Consider the following 26,791-nt stretch of genomic DNA (forward strand, 5'->3'; position numbering starts at 1 on the left):
CGATAATAAACTATGATTTGCTACTCATTTGAATGTTTCTAAAACAAAGCTGAAATGTAATTTATCTAAAAATGTCCACCTTTCCCCAACCTTTGCAATGCACAAAACTAACGTTTCCATTCTCCTTATCTGCTGGCAGTCCACTTAGCAGGCACCCATCCTCTGCTCTGATGCGCTCCTGTTTAACACCTTGGCTGAGCTTGCTGAATAATGCAGGAAAGAGCAGCATTGGCTGAGTCAGCACTGAGGACAGGTCAGTGGAGACACTGCGTTTGAACGACTCTGGCAGCCTTGTCACATGAATGCAGAAGCAGTACACACACTTCTCACACACACCACATGCACACACAAATATTGTTTGCTCCACACACAATTAGTAGAATGCATCTCTGTGCAAACCAAAGAGACTATGTTGGAATGTGTAAATAATATGGATTATAGCTTGTTTTAAGGTCAAATCCCTTCCCTGAACTGGAATAGCTGACCAGTTAGCAACAGCATCCTGTACATTATGGCAGCAACTTCAAACATCATCTACAAAGTTTTAACGGCAAATCTACATACTATGCAATTTATGAAAAAAAAAAAAAAAAAAAATCCAAAATAAAAAATAAAAAAAACACCAGCACTGCACTACATCATGTTTTACACACCAAACTGCTGAAAAAAAGAAACAACTCAGCAAAAACAACAAGTTGGTTAAAGGGATATTCTGCATGATATGCAAAACTACAGTAAATTTGTACTTAAAATGCCAGGCTTTTGCATTTATCTATCCATGGTATATCCCATGCAGGGGTTTTTCCTCCCATTATGGTTCCTTCAACTCCGTCTCGTCAAGTTTCCATTGTCTGAGACATTCATAGAGCCCTTTAAATTTATGTCAACACACTTAATTGAGTCTTTCTAATTTTTTCTTGCTAAATAATTTTGTCAGTTATAAAATATACACATTAAGAGACACAAAATATGTAGGAAAGTCATTAGAAGAATGTATTATGGTTTCTTTGTATGATGATAACTTTACATTAAAACGGGATGGAATACTTTTGATACCCACTGTGCATGTTTTAACATGAACAAAAATAAAAGCATTACCATAAAAAAAGAGAAGAAATTGGAAGACAAATAGCGAGATAAAGAGAAGAAGACATGCAGAAAATAGGAGGAGAAAGAGAGAAAAGGAAGCACAGGATGATGGATAGGGCAGAAATCCATCATTGCAAGGAAGAAAGCAAAGAGGGGGAAGTCTGTGGGTGTGGGAAGAGAGTTGAGGTTGAAAGAAGGGCTAGACAGAAAGAAGGAAAGGATGAGGGATGAGAGAATCTTCTCCCTTTGTAGCCTCCCACGGTGGAACTCCTTTGCTGAGACCTCATCGACTACATCCTCCCTGTGTGAACAAATATGTCTTTACAGTTGAGCTTGATGAAGACTGTTGCCTTTGCATTATTCTACATTAATAAGTGTTACTGACTGTTTTTGCAAAAGAATCGAGATAGTGTTATTTTTATTTTCTATTACTTAGGCCTAAAGTGTGGCTGCTGTATAAATACATATCAATCAAGGCAGGGGGATTCTCTTCAGAAATCTTCAACATCTGTCAAACTGGCAAATGTCACGGAAACCACTTGGGACAAGATCATGCCACCTGCATTTTGCCGACCTTTTGTAGGTGTGAATATGTGCTTCTATGAAGGTTCGTAGCTAAATTTTACTGAGCCCATCTTCACATTAGGAGTTGACATAATAGTGTATGAGCTTAGGAGATTGTGAAGGTGTGTGTGTTCATGCAGCTTGTTAGAGAAACACTCGGCCCCTGTTGACAGCTACCGCAGTCTGAACAGCAGGGCTGACGAGGACAATCAATTAGCCCTGATTTACACTAAAGCAGACAAACAGATGTTGCCTTTACAAAATGCAGTGGTTTCTAAAGGTTTTGGGACCCTTTAGATTACCTATGTCAGTTTAAAGAATACAGTGGAAAATTTTTACCCAACTAAATTAAATAAAAGACAAAGTCCTTGCTTACTGAGCAAACTCAGCAAACTACACCGATGCTACACCGGCCAGAACTGGACATTAACTGGAAGGTGAAGCTAGGTCTTTTTGGCTAATGAGGTGACAATCACGTTAGTGTTTATTGATCGAGGAACACAACTGAGAGATCAGGTCAGTTCAGTAAAGTCGCTGAAAGGTTTCTTGATTTAAAGAAAAAAGGTTTTATTCTTATCTCCTTTCAAAACCTCACCGCTTTGAGTATGACAATGTTTCATTGCATGTCTTAATTCTTGCCACTTTTGATCTCTGCCTTTTTGAAGTATTATTTCCAGATTATTTTGACTACATCAATCTCTTTTTATTAATAAATGTGTGTTTTCCTCTTTCCCTGACCAAGCAGCTCTCTCTCCCTCTGTGAGTAAACCACAGGACCTGCTGACTAACAGTATCTCCCCACTGTGGTCAGATTACTGACTTTGTGCATTTTTAAAGCATTTTGTGACAAATCAGGCCTCAAGGACAAAGCACTGCTGTCCAAAAACAATAAAATGTCTCTCTATAATGAAGAGAAATGAAGGGCACTAATTCATCTATTTTAGGACAAATTAGATAAGATGGAAGATTTAAAAATTGCATCAATATTGTAGACCCAATGAAGCAAAAAATAAAACAAAATAAAATAGAACTTGGTGATACTAACTTTTGGCTTGTGTCTTTGATGTATCTATCGTTGATGATAAATGCTCCTTGAATGGCAAAGTTAATGTGCTAACTTTTTAACAATTAATGAAAGTTGAATGAGGTCACAATCGCAAAAAGTATAAATACCTTGACTACATTATGTGTTTTCTGGATTACAAGCAATTAAGAGATTATTTAAATTTTATTTAACTTTTCCATCTACCTTTATCTGGATCTATTCAGAAATTTTGAGGCACCAGTGTTTGCAATGATACACTGACTTGCAACTACTAATACATTTGTTTTTGTCACATTACAACCATAACATCACTTGTTTAATCCTTCATGTTATAACAAAGAGTACAGCACATTTAACAACTTAGGAGAAACTTACCAACTGACTACAGAGAGCATTAATAAGTGAAGACTAAGTCTGGAGGAGTTAGCAATATCAGCAGCTCAGGTGGAAAAATATGTAAAGGGGACAACTTTTGGTTTTGAGTTTTTACACAAATAAAATTCTCACAGTGATACATAATACTGGCAGCAGCCTGTGAGGATCATCATGTTTAGATTGGAGATGGTTGGGTAGAGGTGATTGAGTTTAATACATTGGAGTCTGCAAAATACTTAGGAGGACAGCGGTCGACCTTCCAACAGGACAAGGAGCCTAAACATACAACCAGAGGTACAGTGAAATGGTTTAGAGGAACACGTTCATGTGACAGATTGACTCAGTTGAAAATTAGGCCTAAATCCAATTGAGAAATGAAGGCTAGACCTAAACATACGTGTTTAGGCCACTGATGCTCTCCAGCCAATCTGACTGAGCTTGAGTTTATTTTTGCAAAGAAAAGTTGACATAAATATCAGTCTCTAGATGATGGAAATTGCATTCGTATTGGGCAATATACACATGGACTAAGTACACACGCACACCAAAATTCTAAGATTTTTATTAGAAAAACAAACTGAAAACCATGTATCCTTAGCTTCCCTGTACGCAATTAAACCATCATTTGTGATGCTCTATCACATAAATGTCCAATAAAATGCACTGATGTCTGTGATAGGAACTTAGCAAAATGTGAAAAGGGCAAAAGGGCTTAAATATTTCTGCATAACACCACAAAATAAGAAAACAAAAAATAAAAGGTTTCCATAAACCGTTATTTGCAGTTCTTCATTTAAAAATAACAATTTTAAATGTAACGATTACATTTAAAACAGAAAAATGAGTGTGAAATGGTTAGAGCTATGTGCACCTTGCACTCTTAAAGTGTGCGAGTTTGAGTGTGTTTGCCAGGCCCCAGCTGGGCTTGCATTAGTTTATCAAAAATCAGAGTTGATCCCTCTAAGGACTGCTTGGGCGCTGTTTGCTGGATATATGCTTGTGTGTGTTTGCTTGGAGCGTTGTGTTTGATGCTGAGCAGATGCTGTTGTTTTGACAGCCATCCTGCTCCCAGGCCGTCTGCCTTGCATCATCTGGATGTGTCTGTGAGTGTACATTTGTATACGTTTGTGTCAGGGAGCATGTGCCCAAGTGCAGCGTTGCCTGCATGTGTGTAGTTATAATGCAGGGTTAAGCTGCGATCTGACTGTCAAGTGTGTGTCTGACCTTCTATCTACCGCAGGGATCACTTATCCTGCTGCAGGCGCTGCAGTAGCACATAACTTCATCCTTCTGCTGTTTTTTATTCCTCTTTGTAACCATTTTTCTCTTTTAGCTTCAAGCTTTCTGCCTATCATTTCATTATTCTGATAGCACTCTAAAAACGCCTTTTCTCATGTCAGTGTCCCCTATCCCCAATCCTCTCTTCTCCACATTGCATATTCTCTGCTTTTCTCCCCATGTTTGCTTCTAACTCTTCCTCACTCTGTGCTTCCAAGATACCAAAAAAAAAAAAAAAAAAAAACTAAGACTCAACAAAGAGTTGACTATGAAATGAAACCAGAAGAGAAAACTAATGAAGACAACTCAGAGATTGGGGGTATGGGGGCAGCAGAAGAAATGCTGAGATGTACAAATAAAGAATCAGAGAGGAGGGGGACGAAACGCTGACAGTTAGAGAAGGAAAGATAAAAGTGTTTGACAGAGGAGGGGGGGAAAAAGTCTTTTTCAAATGTGTCAGGGCAGCATTGTCAGAGTAACAAAGACGTAGCTCTCTCAGTGCACTAGAGGATGTCTCAAACGCAGACTTTTTTCAACGCACACACGCAGTATAAAACATACACTGTTTATCTCTTTTCTTCAGCTGGGATGCCTCTCCTGGGGGTGAAAGCAGCTTCTGCTCTCATCTTTCTGTAGTGTCACTTTTGACACTTGTCATGTTCTTACTATTGCATAGTCCTGCAAACACTATTTTGCTCATTTCAAGGTTCTTTTAGTGGGGAGGGGTGTGTGTCTCTAGTGTTTTAGGAGGAAGTGAAAACATTTAAAACGCTTGACTCTTTTCTGATTTTTTTCTTGATAAAACACTCCAACCTCCTGCATTACTGGATTGCTGTCAAGTGGGAGCCAAGACAGTTTAACAAACTCAATGAAAAATCCTTTTTCTAAAAGTTCATCTTTCCATTTTGTTTACCCTATTAACCTCAGTCAGATTGTGAGGCATACCCTGAAATGGATGCCATTCCATCACATGGCAACATAGAGAGACACAAAGCAAATAGCCATGCACACACAATCACACCAAAAGGCATCTGCTAGATGGACCAATTAACCTAATATGCATGTTTTTGAGCCCTCAGAGAAAGCCAGAGTGACCCTAAAGAACCAATTTGTAAAATTCCAGAGAAAGCCAAAGAAACATAGCAAAGGTAAACAAATTCAGTTTTCAACAGATGATTTCATTTATTAATGCAAAACTTATAGAACCATCCTGATTATTTGGACAAAGACTTTATTTTAGCCAGGTCTTCAGTCTGATTCTAGCCACACATTGTTTATATGTATTGTACAGTTGCTGTGTTATTGTGCTGATAAAATCTGTCAAAAAAGACCTGCAAGACTCTGTGGTAGTCGCTGCCTCATTATGTGTCTCTATGAAGACTATTTGCTATAATAATAACAACTTCACAGAGTGAAAACATCTGCCATACTCTTGAGGCTGATAATCCTTTCCCCCACTGCACATTTACTATATGATGCAAACAGAGCCGATATTCAGTGTTTTTCAGAATAACTGGAGACTTTGTCTGTGGATGTGAACAATTTTTAAGCAGCAGCTCCCATAAGCGCAGAGGGAGCTGGAGCTGAATGCATAAACATACTGCATTGGGGAGATAAACATAAAAGACTGAAGCCTAAGAGGACAAACCTGCAGGTCAAGCCAACCATCTGTGCTGCTGAAAACATAAAGCAAGTCTAATTCCTAAGGATCCTTATAGAAGTACAATCAGCAGCTTGAATTGTTATATATATATATTAGTGCTTTATTTGTTGTTTTTAACCTTTTATCACATTCTTTTCAACTGTCAGATTGGTGCAAAGTGCTTCCACTCATTCAGCTGTCAAGTGTTTCAGGACTCTGCTCATTCATGTAACATCTCTGAAAAAAATATTTCTTGTAGACTGTGGATGCCGACATTGGCATTGGGGATGTCTGTGCTTGATGTACCAGTCTAACTAACTCTATAAGCAATGTACATACATAGCCAAGCACAAGTTCATGTACAGAAATTATGAGAATAAATGTCATGTAAGTTTTGAACTTCAAATATTATTTTCCTTTCTCCTGGGCAATATTTGTTTTAAAATACACAGCCTTCAGTCAAATGAAAAAGTTTGAACGTATTTATTTAAATCTCACAATCAACATTATAGATACAGGGTCAAAGCAATGTGTACATCCCTGATCATAGTTGGATGAATGTCCATTAAGAAGTGATAAAAGCTTGTTATTTGGCTTCTGGACTGGTTCAGGGTATTTGAACCAGTCAGAAATGTTAGAGCTCCTTTAAAATGACTTGTTATCTGCAACAGACCTGGCTTTTAAGAGTAGTCAATTTAACAGTTCAATTTTTATCTCTTTCTGCATATCTTTTTATCTCAAAACCTTTCTCAAGGTAGTTGGTTTGTCCATGTGAGTAGTTGTAATTTTCAGTCATGCTGGAAGATAATATTAAAGTAGGGACCTTTTTGGTCAGCAGCCTCTTAGTCAATCACTTCACTGTAGGCAGTTATACAAGTGTTTAGTACCTTTTAGGGTGTGATGGGGTGAGCCTGAGTTCCTCCTAAACAAACACAACACATTTATTTTCATTTGAGGAGACTGTTTTGGTCAGTAGAGTGAAACCTTGACATAACTGCATGTCACAAAATGGACAGTGATCTCAAAGACACATCAAGGCTAGTTTTTGGAGGGTGCTAATATCAATCTTAGAAAATAGCTTCTGACTTCTCACTCTTTTGAAGAGTAACAGACTAGGTTTATAAACCGAACCTTTACTGGGAAGCTAATTAATTTTTATAAGTTCTGATGGGAAGACAAGTTAAATATCTAGGTAGATCAAAAGTTGTTGACGGCAATGAAATGTCAGCAGTCTGCAATTTCCTAAGGGATGTCCAACCAAATATTGTTAATAGTGTATGCATACATTTAAAGCTACATGTATGTTTTGCACGCAATTCTTGTTTTTCTGCTCATAGCAGTTTTCTGTTATATAGTCCCTACATTCTGGAAAAGGAAAATGTTCAACTGTATCAGTAAAATCCCCAAATTACTTAAAAATTGATGCTGAATATTTGATGAGAATATTTAAAGTTCTCACCAGCATTATATGCGTTTTAGTGGCAATTACATTGTGAGTAATATTTGAGCTGCTACATTCTATAGTTTGGGGAATAATGTCATCCAAAATCTATTCTCAAACACATGAACAAGCAGCCTTTCCCTCATCTTTGAATCTTTAACACACTCCCACCAGCACATCAGCAGGTTTTTCATCTCTTTGCTGTTTACCCACATAAGCTTTGTTTGTTAAGGACTGGGACAGAGCCAACACTTAGAGAAGATCACTATGCACTTAATCTACATACTTTCAAAGCACATGCTGCCTCATGCATGCTGTTTTACTCCCATGTGTTGTACTTCATTTCTCATTCATCAGTGTTTTATTTAAGTTCTAGGGAACCTCTGAATCCCTCCTAAAGCCATCTCTCCCTCTGTACTTGTCTTATCACAATCTGGTTAATTTTTTTCCCGTCTCTGCTTATGCAGCACAACCCTGGTTCTCATGTTTCTCTTTTGTGATAACATGCACTCTCTCCCACATCACTGCTTTTTTCACACCTCTACTGTGTCTCTTTCATATCCATCATGCTCTATTTCTGTTGTCTCATTTCATCCCTTTCCCGACTCCATCTTTCATCAGCTCTTTTGTTCATGCACTTGTCAGCTGTTTTCTGTGAAACTCACATATAGGCAGGCTGCAGAATTTCCCCTTCATTTTCTTTGCCTTTTCTTCTTGGCTGCAAGCTGCTTGTCCTAATCTTCCACTCAAGACCTTGTCCTTGTTTAGTCTTCTTGTTCTCTTAATTCTCCCTTTGCTCACTCATTTCTAATTTCTAACGATTTCACTTTGTCCTTCTCTTGACAATGTTTGTTTTATGCAAATACTGCTTGCTTTCTGTGTCATATTTTCCTTTTTTTAACTACATCCACTGAAACTCAGATGCTTCCGCTGCCAAGGCTTACTGTGCTCCACAAAAACTAAACATCTGTCTTTCTAACACCCTCTAGCCTGCTTCCTAATTCTCCTTCACTGTGTCCCCAACTCAGCTCATTTTCAGAAGTGCTTTATTGGATGGTAAATTGAGTTATTATTGCCAAAGGAAGACAATACACATTAGAAGAGATAAATGAGTCTGCACAATTCACAACTTTGCAAACAAACTATTTTCTTTGGAAATTGTGAATTCTGTGCCTCCAGGCTAAAAAAAAAATCTGACATTTTTTCAGCACCGATGATGCTACAGGACTGCATAAGTGCAGACAATATTGTTTAAATGGCAAGCATTATAGTTATTTCCATCTATCCATCCATTTTCTTACACCCTTGTCCCTACTGGGGTCGGGAGGTGCTGGTGTCTATCTCCAGCTAACGTTCCGAGCGAGAGGCGGGGTTCACCCTGGACAGGTCGCCAGTCTGTCGCAGGGCATTATAGTTCTTTAAAGACAAAAAATATAGATATGGAGATGTTTCGAAGCATTTATTTATGTCACCCGAATGCCTTTTTTTTTTCTTCAGAAAAACATTTTCTATTTCTGGAAGATTATGAAAAGCCTTCTCTTAGAAACACAGCTATTCAGATATTTGTCAAATAGTGAAAACCGAAGATAGTCATGGCTTGGAGGCCACAGAACCACCATCACACTTTTCATGTAGCACTGTTTTGTATAATACTTGTATTTTGCTGAAGGTTATTAAGCCATTGTACACTCATACTAGCTAATGCCCTCTATTAGGTCCATAATAGTAATTTTCAGCTGAATACAAAACTTTTGCACTGTCTCTTATCCCCATTAAATGTTGTATTTGTTGTTTTTTTTCTTTTTTTGCAATATGGTTCACATACCTAACAACCCACAGAAGAAGTTAATGGCTGTAATTTTGACCCCTATCCAGCTTTCCTCAGGTAATTTATTACATCAGACAAGTCATTAGGAACAATAAGTGCAAAAAACAAAATGTCAGCAGCTCAAAAGTGCAAGTTGACATTTTCTCCGCTATGATTATCATTTAAACATTTGTGTTGGGGTTTGCTTGTATGGACTGAGGTATTTTGTTTGAGAGAATTTCTAGTATTGTTTCAATTAATGCCCAATTGTTCAAATGAACACTAGCTGTAAAAGATACCCGCATAACTTCCGAGGCTGGATTTCTGCAAAAAAAAATAAAATAAATAAAGGTTGTATATTGATTTATTATTTCAAGATTTTCTCAGGTTGCAAAGCATAACCTTTAGACAATAAGTAAGTACAAAAATCTGTATAATATGTAAATCTTGTTTGTCTTCATAGGTATAATCTTTGGTATACATCTGGTCAAAGCAACGGATTTCCTAGATGCATATTTAAGGTATGAGATTAAGAAGCTAAATTACATTGACTTCCCTGAGCACACAGAATGAATTTAAAAAAAAAGTCATGATCCTGTATTTTTATCTCATTTGGCTTCGATTCTGATCAGATGTTGAGATCAGATAATCTGCTTATGTTTGATACTATACTTGGCTCTGCTCTCCCTTTCCAGAAATGTCTTATCTCTCCTCTCCACTCCTCAATCATTCCTGCTTTCATCCATCTCTTCTTTTATACTCCATCAATTTGGCCTGCCATTGGTCCTCTCTATCTCTTTGGAAGCTGACGAAGCAGAAAAGTGGAGAGACCGGTCTTTGAACTAGGCATATCTTTTTCCAAACACCTTTTCCCTCCTCCTCTTCTGTGCCCTTCAGGTTCTTTCTAGATTTGTTCATCAGCTGCCCACACTAAATATAAAAATCCAAGTATCACTTTATGGATCAGCATATGCATCCTTTTGCAAGACATAATTTACACTATTTGTTCTGTTTTTGTTTTTGTAATAGAAAGAAATGAATTTAAACTCCTACCCCTCCCCACATCACAATGTCTTACTGGTGAACACCCTAATATTTGTGAGCAGGAGATGACAATAGTGTCTGCCAAACATTTAGAGGTGTGGTGACTTTGGCTCGGGCGGACTGTGGATGTTTATATTTCATGATGACAGCTATTTATTGGGGGATTCCCTTGAAAGGGAGGTTCTGCAATTGTGTTTGGATGTGAGCGAGCTGAGGTGGGTGGGCAGTTTAGCACACTGGGATGGGACTCAATGTGACTCATGAATTCCAAATAACTTCAGCGACTCTGCTTCCCTCTTTAAATCCTGCTGTTTAATATGACAAGATTGGGTAAACAAGCTCACTAACATCATTGCCCAAAAAGAGGAGACTGGATTTTTCTGTTTCATGCCAAATGAATACACAGTGTTTTATGATTTGGAGGATCTCATATTAAATATCGTCAAATAAGTCAAAACCAGTTAATAAAAAAAATGAAAACAATCTTTTGATCCCACAAAATTCTCACAGAGCTGTAATTTATTGGAGATAAAGTCAAGTAAACACTACTTTTAAAACAAAATAAATAAGAATGCACTTAAATGTTCTGACTGAGCAAGTCTGCTCTATATATTTTTAGTTCCAATTCTTTAGCAATGTTTCTTCAAGCTTAATTTAGTTATTTTTAAATTTCCCTGACTTTCATTCCAGAAAGTGACGTGACCTTTTTGTTTGGTAAGTAACTTAACTCCAACTCCAACGTCTATTTTGACTGTCAAAGCTTTTTCAAGAACCCAGAATGGTTTGCCAGTCATTATTACTCCTCTTACTACTCACTGCAATTCCCATGATAAATACACATTACCAGGGAAATTCTTTTTTCCCAGAAAAGGGCTTTTGTGAGGACTACTACTTACTTTTCATTTACTACAAACTTGAACATATGGAGAATGCTAAACCCTTCTATTTGGCAATTTTTTAAAGCAAAATAATTCAGCCATTTCAGCTAAAACGTGTGTAAAACTCATGATTTCTGTTAATTTTAACAAAAACATAATCTAAATCATCGATGTCTATGGAGGACGAAGGAGTAACCTCTCCTGATTTTAAAGAAAGACACAAAACACAGCGATGCATGTGTGTCAGGTTATTGTTTCCAGGAAGTATATCTCTGAATTTAATTATTAAAATCTGTGAGTGTCACAACCTTTTGTCTGACTTCAGTTATGTTTCAGAAATGTAACTTCTAATCCAAATTGGACGTCTGTTTCTGCTCCTCTTGTATTAAGGGTGACAAAACAAGAACATTTATTGCAGTTCCAGGTTTCTGTAGCATTTGTTGTGACTCTATGTAAGTTGATAAGTGTAATCGCTTTCACAACAGGAGAAGTGACCTGCTCAGTGGCATGGTATGTTATTTATAAAAATTGAACTGCTTTGGAGCCTGCAATAGAAACACACACAACAAATGGCCACAGTAAAATAGGAGGTTCTGGGAAAACACATTTCAGGAGAAGAAATATCTAATAGTCAATCTAATTACCTTTAGACATAAGAAGTCTATAAAATGCAGGAAATAAATCAACTACATAAACACTTTGAGATTATTGTCTATTGTATGAAAGATAGAAAATGTCTCTGGTGAGCTTGAACTGGTGGTCTGTGTACATTTGGCATGCAGGCACACCAATTCCCAATGTAGCTCTCTCCTGACCAGTAATCATTTACAACAAATATCAAATAGTGTTACATATTTTTCTGGGAAAACCTTTTTAGCTTCACACCTGCGGCAACCAATGTCTGATTTTTGTTTTCATTTGTCCAGACGAATGTCCATTGTCTCTTGTTAGCATCGGCTTCACATCACAAGCGCATTATATTGAGACTGACGACGATTCATTGTTGGACTAAAATGTCAGTTTGACCCTTTCTGATGGGATTCTGCTGCAATAAAAAAAATAAAATAAAAAAGAAAACGTTTTGGCACCTTCCATTGTGCAATGTGATAGTAGACAATGTCATGACATGTTCAATTCCTGCACACCATTTAAAGCAGCAGAGTGTTTTTTTATTTATTTTTGGTGACAACCTGTCATTGGGACACTATGCTTGGATATCCTTGCTTGGGGCTGATAAGATACATTAACATTGCCAAAGATAAATAAAAGGTAAATGAGTATCAAACATCAGTTTAATATGTTACAAGCCATTCTCTCAGTTGCTCAGCAGTGAGAAGTAGAATGTATTATTTATATTAAGAATAATATATAAATGTGTTGCCCTGTCAAAGTGTGTAGTCTGTTTCATTAGTCACAACTGTGTTTTAATTCCAATAAGGACTTTTGTAAAATTTCCTTTACGAGAGCGTTACACACGCATGGGTGTGCTTACATGCAGGGTACAATATGATTTTCCACTCATGAACTCCATTCAATGATTACATATTTAGTTTGCCCCTCTCTGTATTTTTTTGAGTGCAAACACCTATATGACCACCTTTGTGCATTTAGTTTTCTATACTAAACCCAGGAAGATAGAGCACATCATCCCAGTTTTAAAGTCTTTACACTGACTCCCTGTACCTCAGAGAACAGTCTTTAAAATACTTCTGTGAGTTTATCTTCTCATCTTGGGTTGAATGAATGGGTTAGCACCAAAATACATTAAAGATTTATTGTTACTGTATCAACCCTCCAGACCATTCAGGTCTTCTGGCTGTAGTCTGTGCTGCATCCCAATAACTAAACATGGAGAAGCAGCATTCAGTTTTAAAGCACTGCAAATCTGAAATAAACTTCCAGAAAACTGCAAACAGACCAAACACTGACTTCCATTAAATTCAGGCTAAAACCCACCTGTTTCAAGCTGCATTTGATTAGTAGTAAGTAGAACATTGATCGTGTTTATTGTGCATTTACTTGATTTTAATTATAGTATTTGACAAAATGTAATGTTTGTTTGCTGTTTTATAATTGGTGACTATATGATGTTTTTATGAGTTAAAGCAATTTGAACTGCCTCATTGCTGAAAATGTCCTTTACAAATAAACTTGACTATAAACATTATAAACATTTTGCGTCCACAGCCACTACACTTGAGATTACACTTTGTAAGTTTTTTCTCATTATGAATCATTATGAGTGAAACTTTAAAGCAGATATGCAGTTTTTGCCCTATCAATCACATTATAGATTTATGCTTTATGTAAATTTCTAAAGGTTTACAAACTGCATTTGACTTTAATGCCTTAACCTTGCTTATGTAACAGTTTTGTCTGATGCCAAAGTGAATACGAGCAATGCTATTTTGCAACATTTGCTAACAGAACTGCAGTTTTTGATTAAAAACAGCTGAAACAGAAGGAAAAAGATGAGAAGATAAAATCAGAAATAAGACAGAGAGAGATTAAAAGAGAAGGAACTGGAGAGATTGAGTGATATGTAGAGAGGCACAGAATGATAAGACGGGCCTGAGAGAGGAAGGCAAAAGATAAGAAGGGCGTTATTAGAAGAAAAGGATTCAGACTGCTATGCCAGTGCCCTTTAACAAAACATGGTGAAGCTTTGGCCTGACCAAGAACAGACGTTATATTCTCTGTTAAGCTCAGTTCCTCTTTGACTAAATAATGGCTTCTTGACATTAAATGTTTAAACCAGTAAGTCAAACCTGTTTCTGTATGGGAAGTTAACCATGACACTGGTTGTAAGCATGACTGCTTTTCCCATGTAACACTTCAACTGCACCTGTTTGGAGCATGTTTGTTCACATATCTGCTGTGTAGTAACATGGTAGAAAGAAATTTCCTAAATCCTTAGAGTACGTCATTTATTATTGCTTCAGTTGTACGTCTACCACAGAACCTCATTATGAGAAATGCTGCTGTACAACAAACATTACCAATAAAAAGAGGCAGAACTTTTCATGGTATGTTTCATAGTTTACAAGTGAATATGTGAGCTTTTCACACTTTGTTGATGTCAAAACTCTTTTGAAAATTAAACAATGAATATAAGTTGTAAATCAAAGAATTCTGCTTGGCATTATGAATGTTTTTAAGAAACAAAGCAGTAAATAAAAGGTATTGTGTGTACACAATAATACGCAAGTCAACATAAGTCAATCACAAACATCATTTGAGTCTTGTTCTAGATCATGGTTTTTGTGACTTCCTTATTCGTAGGAACAGATATTAGATATATCAAAAGAAGTGCCTTTTTTACATTTTGTCACATTATAACCACCTACAGCGCCTAAGCTGCTCTCCAACTTCAGGCCTTAAAGAGAAAGATTTTATCATTGCCCACAAATGTCTTATTCAAACTTTGCCCTCAAAACTTTTTTGAATTACTGCTTAAAGGTACATTAGGATAAGCAAACCCAGAAATATATTTCATACATAGTTTTTATGCCTTTCTATATGAATCAAAGATCTTAGAAATGTGTCCAGCGTAACAATAGTGAGATAATATGGGGTTTGGTGTATTTTCCATCTTAGTAATAATATATATAAAGATAGTTTCATACTCGCAACGACTGCCAAATGAGAACTCCCACGAACAGAGACGACCTTCAACAATGTACTACAATACAAAGCAGCATCAGAAATGTTCTTGGAAAATTTAAGAGTGACTGCTGCTGAAACAGATGTTTGAGGAGTGTCGTCTCCTGCTCACATAAGAGCTTCCAGAGCTGCCTCTTGATCCTCGCCCGCCTGTATCGCTTTTAACCATTATACTCTAGAAAGGAGGGCATTAGCATTTGTATTGCCATCCGTTTGTCATATTTAGTGCTAGACTGATATATGTGTAATACAGTTCTTTGACCTATGCAGCACCTTGGAAAAAGTGTTAATTCCTTGGAAAATTTCCACAGCTTGTTATGTTACAACCAAAAATCTCAAAACGGTACATATTTGTTAAGTGATACATGGTTTTCAAATTTTGGAAGGAATAAAAATCTGAAATGTTTTGTTCTGATTTGTATTTAGTCCTTTTAACTCCCATACCCCGAAGCAAAATCCAGTCAAACCAATCAATCTTCTGCAAAAGTCACCTATTTATTAAATGAGCCCCTCAGTGTGTAATTAAAAAGGTTTGTTCTCCACAACTGTGCACTGCTGTGCCTAAAATTCACCTAAAATTTGCTATTCCCACTGTGAAACATTATGGTGGAGTCCTCATGATGTGATGTGGTCACATGAATGGAGCTAAAAAGAAATCCTGCCAGATGAAGTAAAAGACTTTAGACAGGGGCAAAAGGACCCTTTCCAGCTGGCCGAACCTAAACCTAGAAAATTACAAGAGGATGGTTTGGTTTAGCATGCTTCAGTTAAGATGGCACAGTCAATGTCCTGTTCTAAGTCTAACCTGTGAATCTGGTAAACTGATATTCCAAAATCTATATCTAATCTGATTGACGTTGGGCTGGGTTGCCATACAAATAGGTTAAGAGTTCAAGGTTACAAATCGGCACTGTAGTAGTATAATAACATACTTGCAGCAAAAGATGGTACACCAAATTCACTCAGGGGTGCTAAACACAGAAATAAACAAGGCTTCTAGTAATAATATGACAAAATGTGAAAAGGTTTAAGCAAACATGTAATGCATGATCCATATTTGTGTCCTCTTCTAACAACTGGTCAAATGTATGTTAACTGGGGATAAACTGATTGTTTGGCTAGTGAATAAAATCAGACTGTCCATTTGATAAGCTATGTGCAGTGACCACAGGATCAGGATTAAAATAATCAATGCAAGCAAGTCCTAAACAAAGTGGCAGAGGCAACCACAATAACTTACAAATGTCTTTGGTGTGGAAACATTTCACCATGAATCTGGAAACCAATGATGCATCAACTGTAATAACCACTGGGACAATAAACTTAATCTGAAACTTGGAAACATCTCTCCTTTCGGAATATTTCAGTGAATAAATTAGGAAAATTGATGAAGGGAATGTGGAAAGGGGCCAGGAGTAGCTAGCAATGCACCCAGCCAGTAGCTCCTTATCTGTTTTCCCTTATCACCATCAACATGAAAGAAAAAAAAACAAATTTTGTAGCTGTAGAAAATATGTAACATTACTGTTAACCACAAAAAATAATAATGAATTAACACAAAACAATGTTTGTAAAATCACGGTTAAACCTCACCAAGACAAAAGGGAATGTTAAAGAGGCTGGTATTAGTGAAAATTAAAATTTCATTTAAAGCATTTCGTATGCTCTTGAACATATTTATACTCATAAAAGATTTAGATTTAAAATTATATTTATTAATCTAAGAAGTTTGCTTTAGATAGGAAGCGGCAGGATCTCTAAAGAGATAATAAATCAATGTAAAAGGGGTGTATTTTGGGCCAGGTACAAAATAAAGTAAGTAAATAATCCAATTCCTGAAAGAAAAATAAATATTTTATATTACAATAACATAGCATTACTTTTGTGTATGCTTAATCATTTGTACTATGTGCAGCTAAAAGAAATTCCAACATCAACATGAGAAAAACTCAGCACTTTGTGTGAGTAAATATAAACATAGTGTAAGGCTAATATGTTAACTATTTTTTGTTTTGATAAATCAACTAATCAGACAGCAAAAAGTGTCTAATAGGAGATTCTATTTTATAAGATTTTGAATCAGGTGAAGCTACATAAATTCCACTTGAGGAGCTCTGGGAAAAATTATCTATATATTTATTATACAGTTTTGTCTTTATTTCTGTTCAGTGTGTAGTTATTTAAGCAAATTATATTGTTCAGAGTCTGTATACTCCAATTAACAATCATTTGATGACTAAATTAGCTGATGATTATTTCAATAATCAATTAATCAGAATTAATTGTTTCAACCCTAAATGCAGCCTATATGCAACTTTTTCAGTGCAGTGTGAATCTACCAATTCCAATATTTTCATCCCAAAAGAAAATCAAATTTTGCCACTTCCTTACGTGGTACTACACTGTAGAAAAAACATCTCTAATTTACAGTATAAATATGGCAAAATTCTGGTAACCACCCTAAATTAGAGACTTTTTACTTTCTTTTTTTTTTTTACAGCGTATGCACATCTGATAGTATTTAAAGCATCTGCAGTCTGAACAAGCATATCACATTTCGTCTAACTTTTACATTATTAATGTGAGATATGAATAATAATTCTGCATCAGAAGAGACCAGATGCAGTTAACCTGGAACTAAACAGTGGCTGAAAATTATTATTATGAAATTATGAAAAAACATCCATTTCAGTGAAGAATATCACATCACAATCACACCACTCCTGGTCTGACTACAGACTTTTCTACAGAAGTTGCCACCAATCCGCCACAAAAGGCCATTGCTATTAGTTGTGCTGTCTATTTATTAGCTCTCTTTGTCTTGCTAAGATTTTGTAAGAATGTTCTTGGCTCCCATTGCTGAATACCTTTAAAGTCGACCCAATAACGTTGGCATCCACTATTACTTCTGCATATTTACATTCTTCTTCTTTGAAAGTGGGTCATTTTGAACACTGATTGCAGTCAAATTCATTAGTAATATGAGCAACCATGCAAAAAAAAAAGAACAAAAATTGGACTTCAGCAAAACATCTGCTTGCATTATATTTTTTGCTGCATTTATTGTGTTTATTCATGGGTTATTTTAGAAATTGGGTCATGAAAGAGGGAAAAGATTGGAGGTTGATCTAAATTTCACCAGACTGGTAATATACAGACATTAGAAAAGGTGAAAAAAAATTAGCCAAGTGCCAAAAATGCTTAAGAGGGAAATAAGGGAACCTAGTGAGGCAGGATTAATTGAAGAGGACTATAACTTTCTGTCAGAATATCTATGAAGTAACACCTCCTTTAATAAATATGCTCTGGGACACACAGGCTCATTCACAGTAGTCAGCGGACAAGTGAATGCCTGGGAGTCCCTATCAGCATGAGGTTATGCACATGGAAGCAACTCTAATCAGAACCAGTCAATCAAATACCGGAACTAAGCTCTCAAGTTCCACCTGTCAGCTGAGGAAAACAAACACACACTTATAAATATATGTTGGCTATGAGAGCTTCTAGAGAGTGATGTATAGCAAGACTGTTGTGGATTAAAGAGCTCTTAAAGAGGCAGTATTATGCACTTTCCAGGCACATAGTGACATTTTACAGCACAATCAAGTAACTATGTTACTTTCAGTTGTAGCATTCTGTGTATAAAAGAAATTTGACTCTGCAATTTGACACCTTTAAAATGGGCCTCTGTCTCTTTAAGAAGTGCCTAATCCATTTAGAACTGTTCTCAGAAGCGTTGGACTGAGAACTATTTCATATGATAAGCTCAGAAAGGTGTTTGCTAGGTAATGCTGCCACTAGTCTGGACGAGCTGGGTGGGGCACATATGAGGGAGGGATGCTCGCTCTGTGAGACAGAAGTTTTTCTGGAAACTGCAGCTCCAATTAACAATTATTACTAACAGTATAATTGTGGAAATAGGTGGCACCAACAGCTGCCACAGGAGATTCAAGGATTTTGTAAACATGCACCAAAGAATCCAAGCAACATTCCAGGTATGTTTTTGATGAGGGAATAATATTATAACATGAAATAAACCTCCAACAAGTCAATGTTACATAACTGCCCCCCTTTAAATCAATCAGTCTACTTTAAGAACAGAATTGCTTCAAATTCTGCATCTGATCAACCATTGAAAAACTTTGATCACATCAGTCTAATTTTATGTTATCCTACTAATACTTTAAAATTGTATTTTAAGGATTACTTCATAATCCTTAAAATACTGTTACTTTACCTAAAAGCACATGTGACTTGGGTCTAAGCATGAAGAAATTAGCATTTTGAGCGTCATGCTTAGACTTGGGTCTAAGCATGAAGTTGTTTAGGATTTGCACTCTCTACTTCTTACCAAGTGACATATTAAAATAAAGCTAGAATCCCATCTACAAAAGTTGTCAGAGCAATTGAGAACTGTGCTGCTTTATTCAGTGGTATTTTGACCATTACACTCTGTGGCATAAAAATATTTTATAAGTGTGTTGACTTTAGAAAATTGAGATAATTTGCATAATTGTTGATTCTTTGCTCACTTGTAGCAAAGCAGTTCAGCTGAGTAAAATAATATTTTCTACAAGATTTTCTACACAAATAATTCTACTACTTAGAAATATTGTATGTACTCATATCGAAATAATAATAATAAAAAAACACCGTAAAGCACATGTAGCAAAATCAAAACTGACAGAAATCTGAAGAACACTTTACTGGACTGTTCATTTTTCTTTTGCTGAATTTGTTAGGCATTTAAAATCTCAAGTTGAACTTTCTACAACCATCTTACTAGACTTAAGTGAAATTAGCCCCCACATGCTTTACTTTTGATAAAAGTGGGGCTGCATTAGAGCTATTATTCTGAAGATAATGCAAGTTTACAGAGGTCATCAAAGGTACACCACTAGTTCTTAGCAGTTAAGTATTGTTTTGTCCACATTCAGCTTATAATGGCACTGCTTTACTGTGAGTTATGGATGAGCAAAATGAATATAGCAGAACACTAACAATTAATTGAAACAATTTTTTGCTTGGTCATGTGCTAAAATAAGATTTAGTTAATATTCTTAAAAGGCATAACAAGCTCAAACAACATTCTGTAGCACCAATCATCCTTAATGTATAGCGAAGTCATTTGGCATAGTTTCTGTTAGAGCAGAACAAAGATATGAAGGAATAAATTCACTCAGGTCTCTATTCGTGTATGTAAAGCAGTCTTTTTTTTGTATCTTACTTCATAATCCTTAAAATATTGTTACTTTACTTTACCTAAAAACATGTGTGACTTGGGTCTAAGCATGAAGAAATTAGCATTTTGAGAAAATAACTTTGAGATTTGTCATGTCAATGACATATGGTATAAAGTAGGCATATAGTAAAAGGTAAATGGCCAATACTTGTGTAATGCTTTAACAGGACCCCAGACCACTTCACACACTACATATTGTAAGCTGCCCACAGCTGCCCTGCGGCAGTCTGACAGAAGCGAGGCAGTAATGCAACGGCACCACTGGGCCTTCTGAAGAACACCAGCAGGCAAGGCAGAGAAAGTGTCTTACCCAAGGACACAACTAGTAAGGCAGATAGAGTTGGGGCTCAAACCGGCAACCCATCGGTTATAAGATGAACTCCAAGTGTTGAATTGATTGGAAAAAAATGTTACAATATTCAGGAGAGAAGGATACTTTTGCTCTCATGTCGCCTTCTTTTTTCATTTTGTTCTAAACTTGATGAATGTTTAGTGATGTTTACAAAGTCTTTGATTGTCCACAGTCAAATAATCATTAGCTAAATAAGTCGGAAAGTTCGTCACACAACCCTGGTGTCAAAGCCACTCCAAGCATTTACCATGTCAAGGTGAGTGAACTTTGCTGGTGCAACGAAAGTGATTGCATAGCATAGGATGAGTTTAGTTGTTCATAATAATATTATTATAAATAGGTAATTGCTGAAACATTTCAAAAGCAAATGCAATTATGCAAATTGTGTCACAATGGCACATATTGTTAGCATCACAACTGAATATCCCAACATGTCAAGTATAACTAGTGGTAGTCTGGCTTAGTAGCACAACAAGCTGTGTGTTCTGTAGTGTCACATACTTAAGACTTACAGTATTTACCAAAGGCTGCACATTTTTCCAACATCACTGAAACACTAAGGAGATACACAATAGTGTGATGGGACTAATAGTAATACATATGAAAGGTAATAAAAAGTCTAAAATATAAATGAAGTTTATTGCAATATCAAATCACTTTGAGCTGTGGTATAGCTCAAATTATGACCTACATATTTGTCTTGAGTTGTAGTAATTTTCAAGTGAAAAAGTGTACAACAAAAGTTCTCACAACACTTAGCAATCTAGATAACCAAAATAGGGATGTTCTCAGCCACAAGTATCTTGGAGGGGCATGCTGAAACTGAGTGAAGTCTATTGCCAGTTGTGACTTTAACTTGTAACACCACGAACTCCAACTAACTTCTCAAAGGAATGAAGACAAACATATTTAAAAAGCAAAGCTGGCAATGTAGCAAAGCTTCCTCAGGTACAGAATGATCTACACAGGACACTATTAGAGTAACACTATGCATGTAGGGACTGTGTGGCACTAACAAACCCATTAGTTTGAAAAAGACCAAAAAGGTCAGCATGGAAAGTAAAATAACTAGCTGTCAGATGCCTGTGAAGAACTACTCAGAAATTTACTAGTTGTAAGTAAAAGGATCCTTTTAAACATGTCCCTTAGGACTTGGATGTTTCTAACTAAATTTTAAAGATTCTTAAATTGAAAACAGTCTTGACAATATTTTTTATCGTGTTAACTGTGTTATATCTGTTTTGAGAATAAGTTAAAACTCCTTTCGTCAGCTTTGGATAGAAACAGTTATAACAAATAATTACTTCAAAAGCAAATTATTATGTTAATAATGTATCCTAGTGATCTTCTAGCTTCATATCTTCTTGCCCTTTTCTATGCAATTTTTATGTGAAGCTGGGAACGTAAGTTGTCAGCCACTGGTTCATCTGATATCATCTAAAAACCTTAACTTTTTACATTCAGATACTTTTTTCTATCCTGTCAGCTTTTTCTCACAGTGCCACTCTAGTACAGCTGTGACTGTTTGTGTGAGATAATTCAGTTTACACACAATCATTTGACAAGCAGAAAGAGTATATTTGACAGTTCACTTGCTATCATTCAAACTAGCATTTTCTTGATGCTGAAACAAGTAGCATGTATAAATGTAAGTGTTTATATTTTAACAGATACATGCAGAATTAAAATGGATCTCAAGTTAAGCCAATATAGTTTGATGTGGTAATGCACTCACATATTTTCCTGTTTTCCAGCTAAAAGCATCGGCCCTTCTTTAAGCTTTTCTGTTTGTGTTAAATGTGTCACTTTACAAACTGTAATGCATTTTATTAGAATTTTATGTCATAAACCACATAGCTGTGAAATAGAAAGCAAATATCAAAAGCTCTCCAAACATTTCACAATTAAAAATCTGAGATGTGTGGTGGGCATTTATATTAAACTACCTTATCTTTGTTAAGTCAACTTTGTAAGTTTGCAATTGTTCCATACTATTTTCATTTCCTGATGATGGGTTGAGCAGTGCTAACGGATATTCAAAATCCAAATATTTGTTCACTAATGCTCGCTAGCAAATCTGTGAGGCTTCTACAAAACAGCTGTGCTTACTGTATATATACTTGTGGACTCTGTTTAGTAATTTTTGATACAAACAGGCATTTGATTGTGCTGCATTCAGATTTCAGATATTCATTCAAGAAAAACAATGTTTAGAGCCCTGCAATATTTTTCCTTGAACTTCACAGTGATGCATTACTCTGTGCAGGTTTATCACATAACATCCTAATAGAACACATTGAAGTTTATGACTGTGACATGACTAAATGTTCAACCAGCATCAATGCTTTTTCAAGACACTGTATTTTGGATTGTGCAACAGAGGTCATTTAATACATTCACATTTAAAGTTCAAGTCCTTCATGTTTATGCATCATGCTTTGCTCATCATCAACAAAGACACAAAGTGATTTTAGTTAGTGCAGTCCTGAAAGAGCAGCTTTGCTGGACAGAATATAATGCACTCACATATTTTCAATTTTTCCAGCTAAAAGCAACCCTGCGGTTGAGTGAAGGTGTACAATCATAGGCACTGCTGCATGACTTCAGCCTCAAGGGTAAGTAAAAAGTAAGTGTGGCACACTTCCAGAAAGTATGCAATTGGATTAGGGAAGTTGTAGAACCAAAGACGGGATCTAAGCACCCAGATGACAGTCTGCCACAAACTACTATTTTTTTCCTCTGCTTTCTCCACTGGTTGATGCTCGTTGGGATAGTTAAACATTTATTTAGTTATTTCCGTTGCTCATTTCTCCTCTGTTCATTGAACATTTACAAACTATCATTTGTTACAAAAATAACACCCAAAACCTTTTTTTCCCTTTGTTGTCTAAAATTATTCACATCTTCCATACAAACAAGAAGGCTGCGACCTTCTATAGTGGAGAGAAAAAATAAGACATCTCACCGTCTCTTCTGCTGTTGCCCCTCAACACTTTGGCATTGGCGACCTGAGCCTTCCCAACTTTGCTTAAAGTGGCCAACAATAAAATGATCCACATCTGGAAAACCATCGCTCCATTCATGGTGCTGTTAAAACTTTTGCCCTCTTTAACAAACTGTCCTCTTCACCTTCCAAATCAACGATTAACTTATAATTCCCAGCGAGCACGACGCTTTGACCGCTTCTCTTTCAACAGCTCTTGTGTCTGCCAATATGTTTACTCTTTAGATGAAGGAAATAAAAGTGCTGCCCTCCAGTAGCTTATGAGGTGCGGACACAATGCCTCGGCTTGTGCCAAAGTACCAAAGTGTGGAAGAAGTTGCCTTGCTGTGAAAGTTGGGCTCCTGTTGAAACCGAGGGCAAACTCCGAAACAAGGAAGAGCAGGTGGAGGATAATATAGCTCCGCTCACGGTCAGACAATGAGATTAGAGGCGTCGGACGTCTTATCACCGTGAAAATAAAAAAATTCAAGTCAGTCGCTGACAAATAGTTTCTATCTAACGCATCTACACTGTGAAACTAAGGGCGCGTCAAAGTTTGCCAACAGAGCGGCGCGCGCTCTCCATTCACGAGCGCGCGCGTGTGTATTTGTGGAGTGTGTGTTACAATAACAGATGTTGGCACAGGCGGTCAAGAGTTATTTATTTATTTTTACAAAACATTTAAAGTCACAAATAAACTCTATGTAGCCAATCATCCACCCACACACACATATTATATAAAGCGTAAAGTGAGGGGCATATTAGATTAAAATATAAGTTACAATACAAACTTTACCAACATATTTTTATTATTGTTATAATATGGGGATTCTCCAGAAGAACTGCTCTAAGTGACCAGGAGGGTCATCTGTTTCTCCCTGCTCTCCCAAAAATGATTAAAATCACAAAATACCTTGTTCTCTTGAACCAGCTGTTGCAAGTAATCTTTTGAGCTGGATTTATTATCACACCCAAAGCTACATAATGGAAGTGATATCCTTCTTTTTTTTCTCAGTAATTTATTTTAAGACAATGTATTTTAACATCTGTTATTAGCTTCTCTGAACTAAATTACACTTAACCACCTTTATTGTACATTTAAATAACAGCATATGTTCCCAGAATTAGGCCAAGATATTTTGCTCTTTTTTTTTTTGCACATACACCGAACAATGTTGTTCAATCTGTATAAAACGTGCTGCTCAGTGGAAGTGCTCCATGATGACACCTTGCTAAAGCTTCTGTAACTTGCTAAAAGCTGAACATGATGCTACAGGTAGACTGGAATTCATGATTTTTTTTTTTTATTTTTTTTTTTAGAATCAAGGCTTGCCAACCAGGCTTTCTTTTTATAGGTACAATAATACTGGCTTCAGCTCATGTGATCTTTTTAAAGATCAGCTTTTGTTTTTGTCACTCAGTCACAGCCAGTGCCTGGGGGCTTCAAATATGTGACTCCTCCTTAGTTTTTTTTTAACTTCCAGTCACATTTAATTTCAAGAGTTATTTCTTCTTTATAGGATGAACTTGCCAACTTGCCGTTTCAGCTTATTCAGCACAAAGACTTCCCCTTAGCCTGCAATTGGCTAATGACTAATGCAGCACCTAAAAGTTGGAATCACTTAGGGAATTATATAGGTTATTAATAGAGAGAAGAAATTAATTAAAATTAAAGGCTATTAAACCACTCTGCTGAGCTTCAAAGGCATATGCACTCAGGGAGGGAACTGCACATGCACATAAAGATCGGTGGAGGGCACAAAAAGTATCACACCTCATATAAATGTACACACTGATAAAGATAACTTAGAACACATTTTTTACCACACTTAAAATATGACTGTGCAACAGCATCCAAGGGAAACATTAATGTAAAAAATAGCATAATCATGTTAATGCACATCAGTTACTGTTACTATAATTTTACAATACCATTCTTCTATAAAGAGAGGCTTACGGTATTCATTAGTGGATTATATTGCAGTGGGTTTACAGTAGCAGACATGCACATAATCTGTCTTTTACCATATCTCCCACTCCCTCTCTACTTAGTATGTGTCCACAGCATGTGTGTGCTTGAATGATCTGGCATTTGTCTCCTCTTCCCTGAAGCTTATGTCTAATGCGTGTTTGTTTGCATGCATGTAGACAGGCTTCCTTCTCGCTATGCGTTTGTTCAGTCCACCTCACAAACTGAAATGGTGGAATTAATTAGGTGCCCTTGAGCAAAGCAGTATGGTTCAAGATTAAGCTTTGAACATTTCAAGCACTATTTCAAATCCAGTGAATGACATTGACTTGGAAGTACACGTTTTTATGAAAGCCATTTCAGTCTGAGAAACTGAAGATTTATTAATCTGATACATTTCAGTGGTCTAAAAATGGAAACAATTTCACTCTTGGTTTACCAGGAAGTCCACAGCAGCCACAGCTCTTTCAATAAGCTTTGAATGTAATCTGATGATCGTAAACCTGCTGTAACAAAACAGAGATTTGATTCTCCTGCATCTATTGCCAGTATTTCTCATATGTCTATTGTCTATCACAGGTGATTACTCAAACCCTTTGAATGTATATTTTTTCTGAAACCTAAAATATTTTGATCACAAAAAAGGAAAGTGGTGGAAATATTCACTCACTATCCAGTTTGTTAGTTACAATATTCCTGTATTGGGCTCAGAAATTTTGGTTCATATTGACATAATAGCATCATGCAGTTGCTGCACATTTTTGCAACTGTGAATCCATGATGCAACTGTCCAGGCTCACCAAACCCAAACATTGCTCTGTTTGACTGGGTGTGTGGAGGGCAGTATAAAACTGTACTAAACCATAAGGATGTAGAGTTTAAGATATCACTGAAAACTACTGTGGAGCATATACTAGAGCCTAGTCACTATTTGTCTTCATCTAACTCTTTTGTGGTCCCTTCATGTCCTTACCCTCCAGTTGCTGTCTCTATCCTCTTTTCATGTTCTCTAATTTGTCTTTCTATGCCTCTTATGACTTATTTCTGCTGTGACTTTCACTATCAACATTCCTCACCTCCTTATCCCTCCTCTACCCTGCAACAACCCATTCTCTGCACTTTTCATCCTTTCCTCTTCATTGCTTCATGCCACCTCCCGTCTTTCTGTCCCCTAATCATCTCTCATTTTTTTTTATTTCCCTGGCAGACAGCTCCAATGCTGCTCCTTTTAGTCACAGGCTTTTAATTAGGGGAAAGCAGATTAGGAAGGACACTCTCTACCCGGCTAATGGTGGACACACTTGCAATGCCCACTCACATTCAGCTCTATATCCACATGCACAAGCGCACAGTTAAAAACAAGACACTTTGTTCACCAGTTTCTTCTTAAAACCTATGTTTACAGACCAACATCCTGCT

General features: G+C 36.6%; 1 protein-coding gene across 1 annotated transcript in view; it reads right to left on the minus strand.

The window, feature by feature from the left end:
- Nucleotides 1-23,968, minus strand: part of pdgfd (platelet derived growth factor D) — a 66,823-nt gene extending 42,855 nt beyond the window's left edge. Inside the window, exon 1 of the mRNA XM_023350688.1 lies at nucleotides 23,386-23,968. Coding sequence (XP_023206456.1) covers nucleotides 23,386-23,503 — 118 coding nt within the window. The 5' untranslated portion in view covers nucleotides 23,504-23,968. The remainder of the gene's footprint in view (nucleotides 1-23,385) is intronic.
- Between the last annotated feature and the right edge of the window lie 2,823 nt (nucleotides 23,969-26,791).

The sequence above is a fragment of the Xiphophorus maculatus genome, chromosome 18 (assembly GCF_002775205.1).
Source record: "Xiphophorus maculatus strain JP 163 A chromosome 18, X_maculatus-5.0-male, whole genome shotgun sequence".
NCBI lineage: Eukaryota > Metazoa > Chordata > Actinopteri > Cyprinodontiformes > Poeciliidae > Xiphophorus > Xiphophorus maculatus.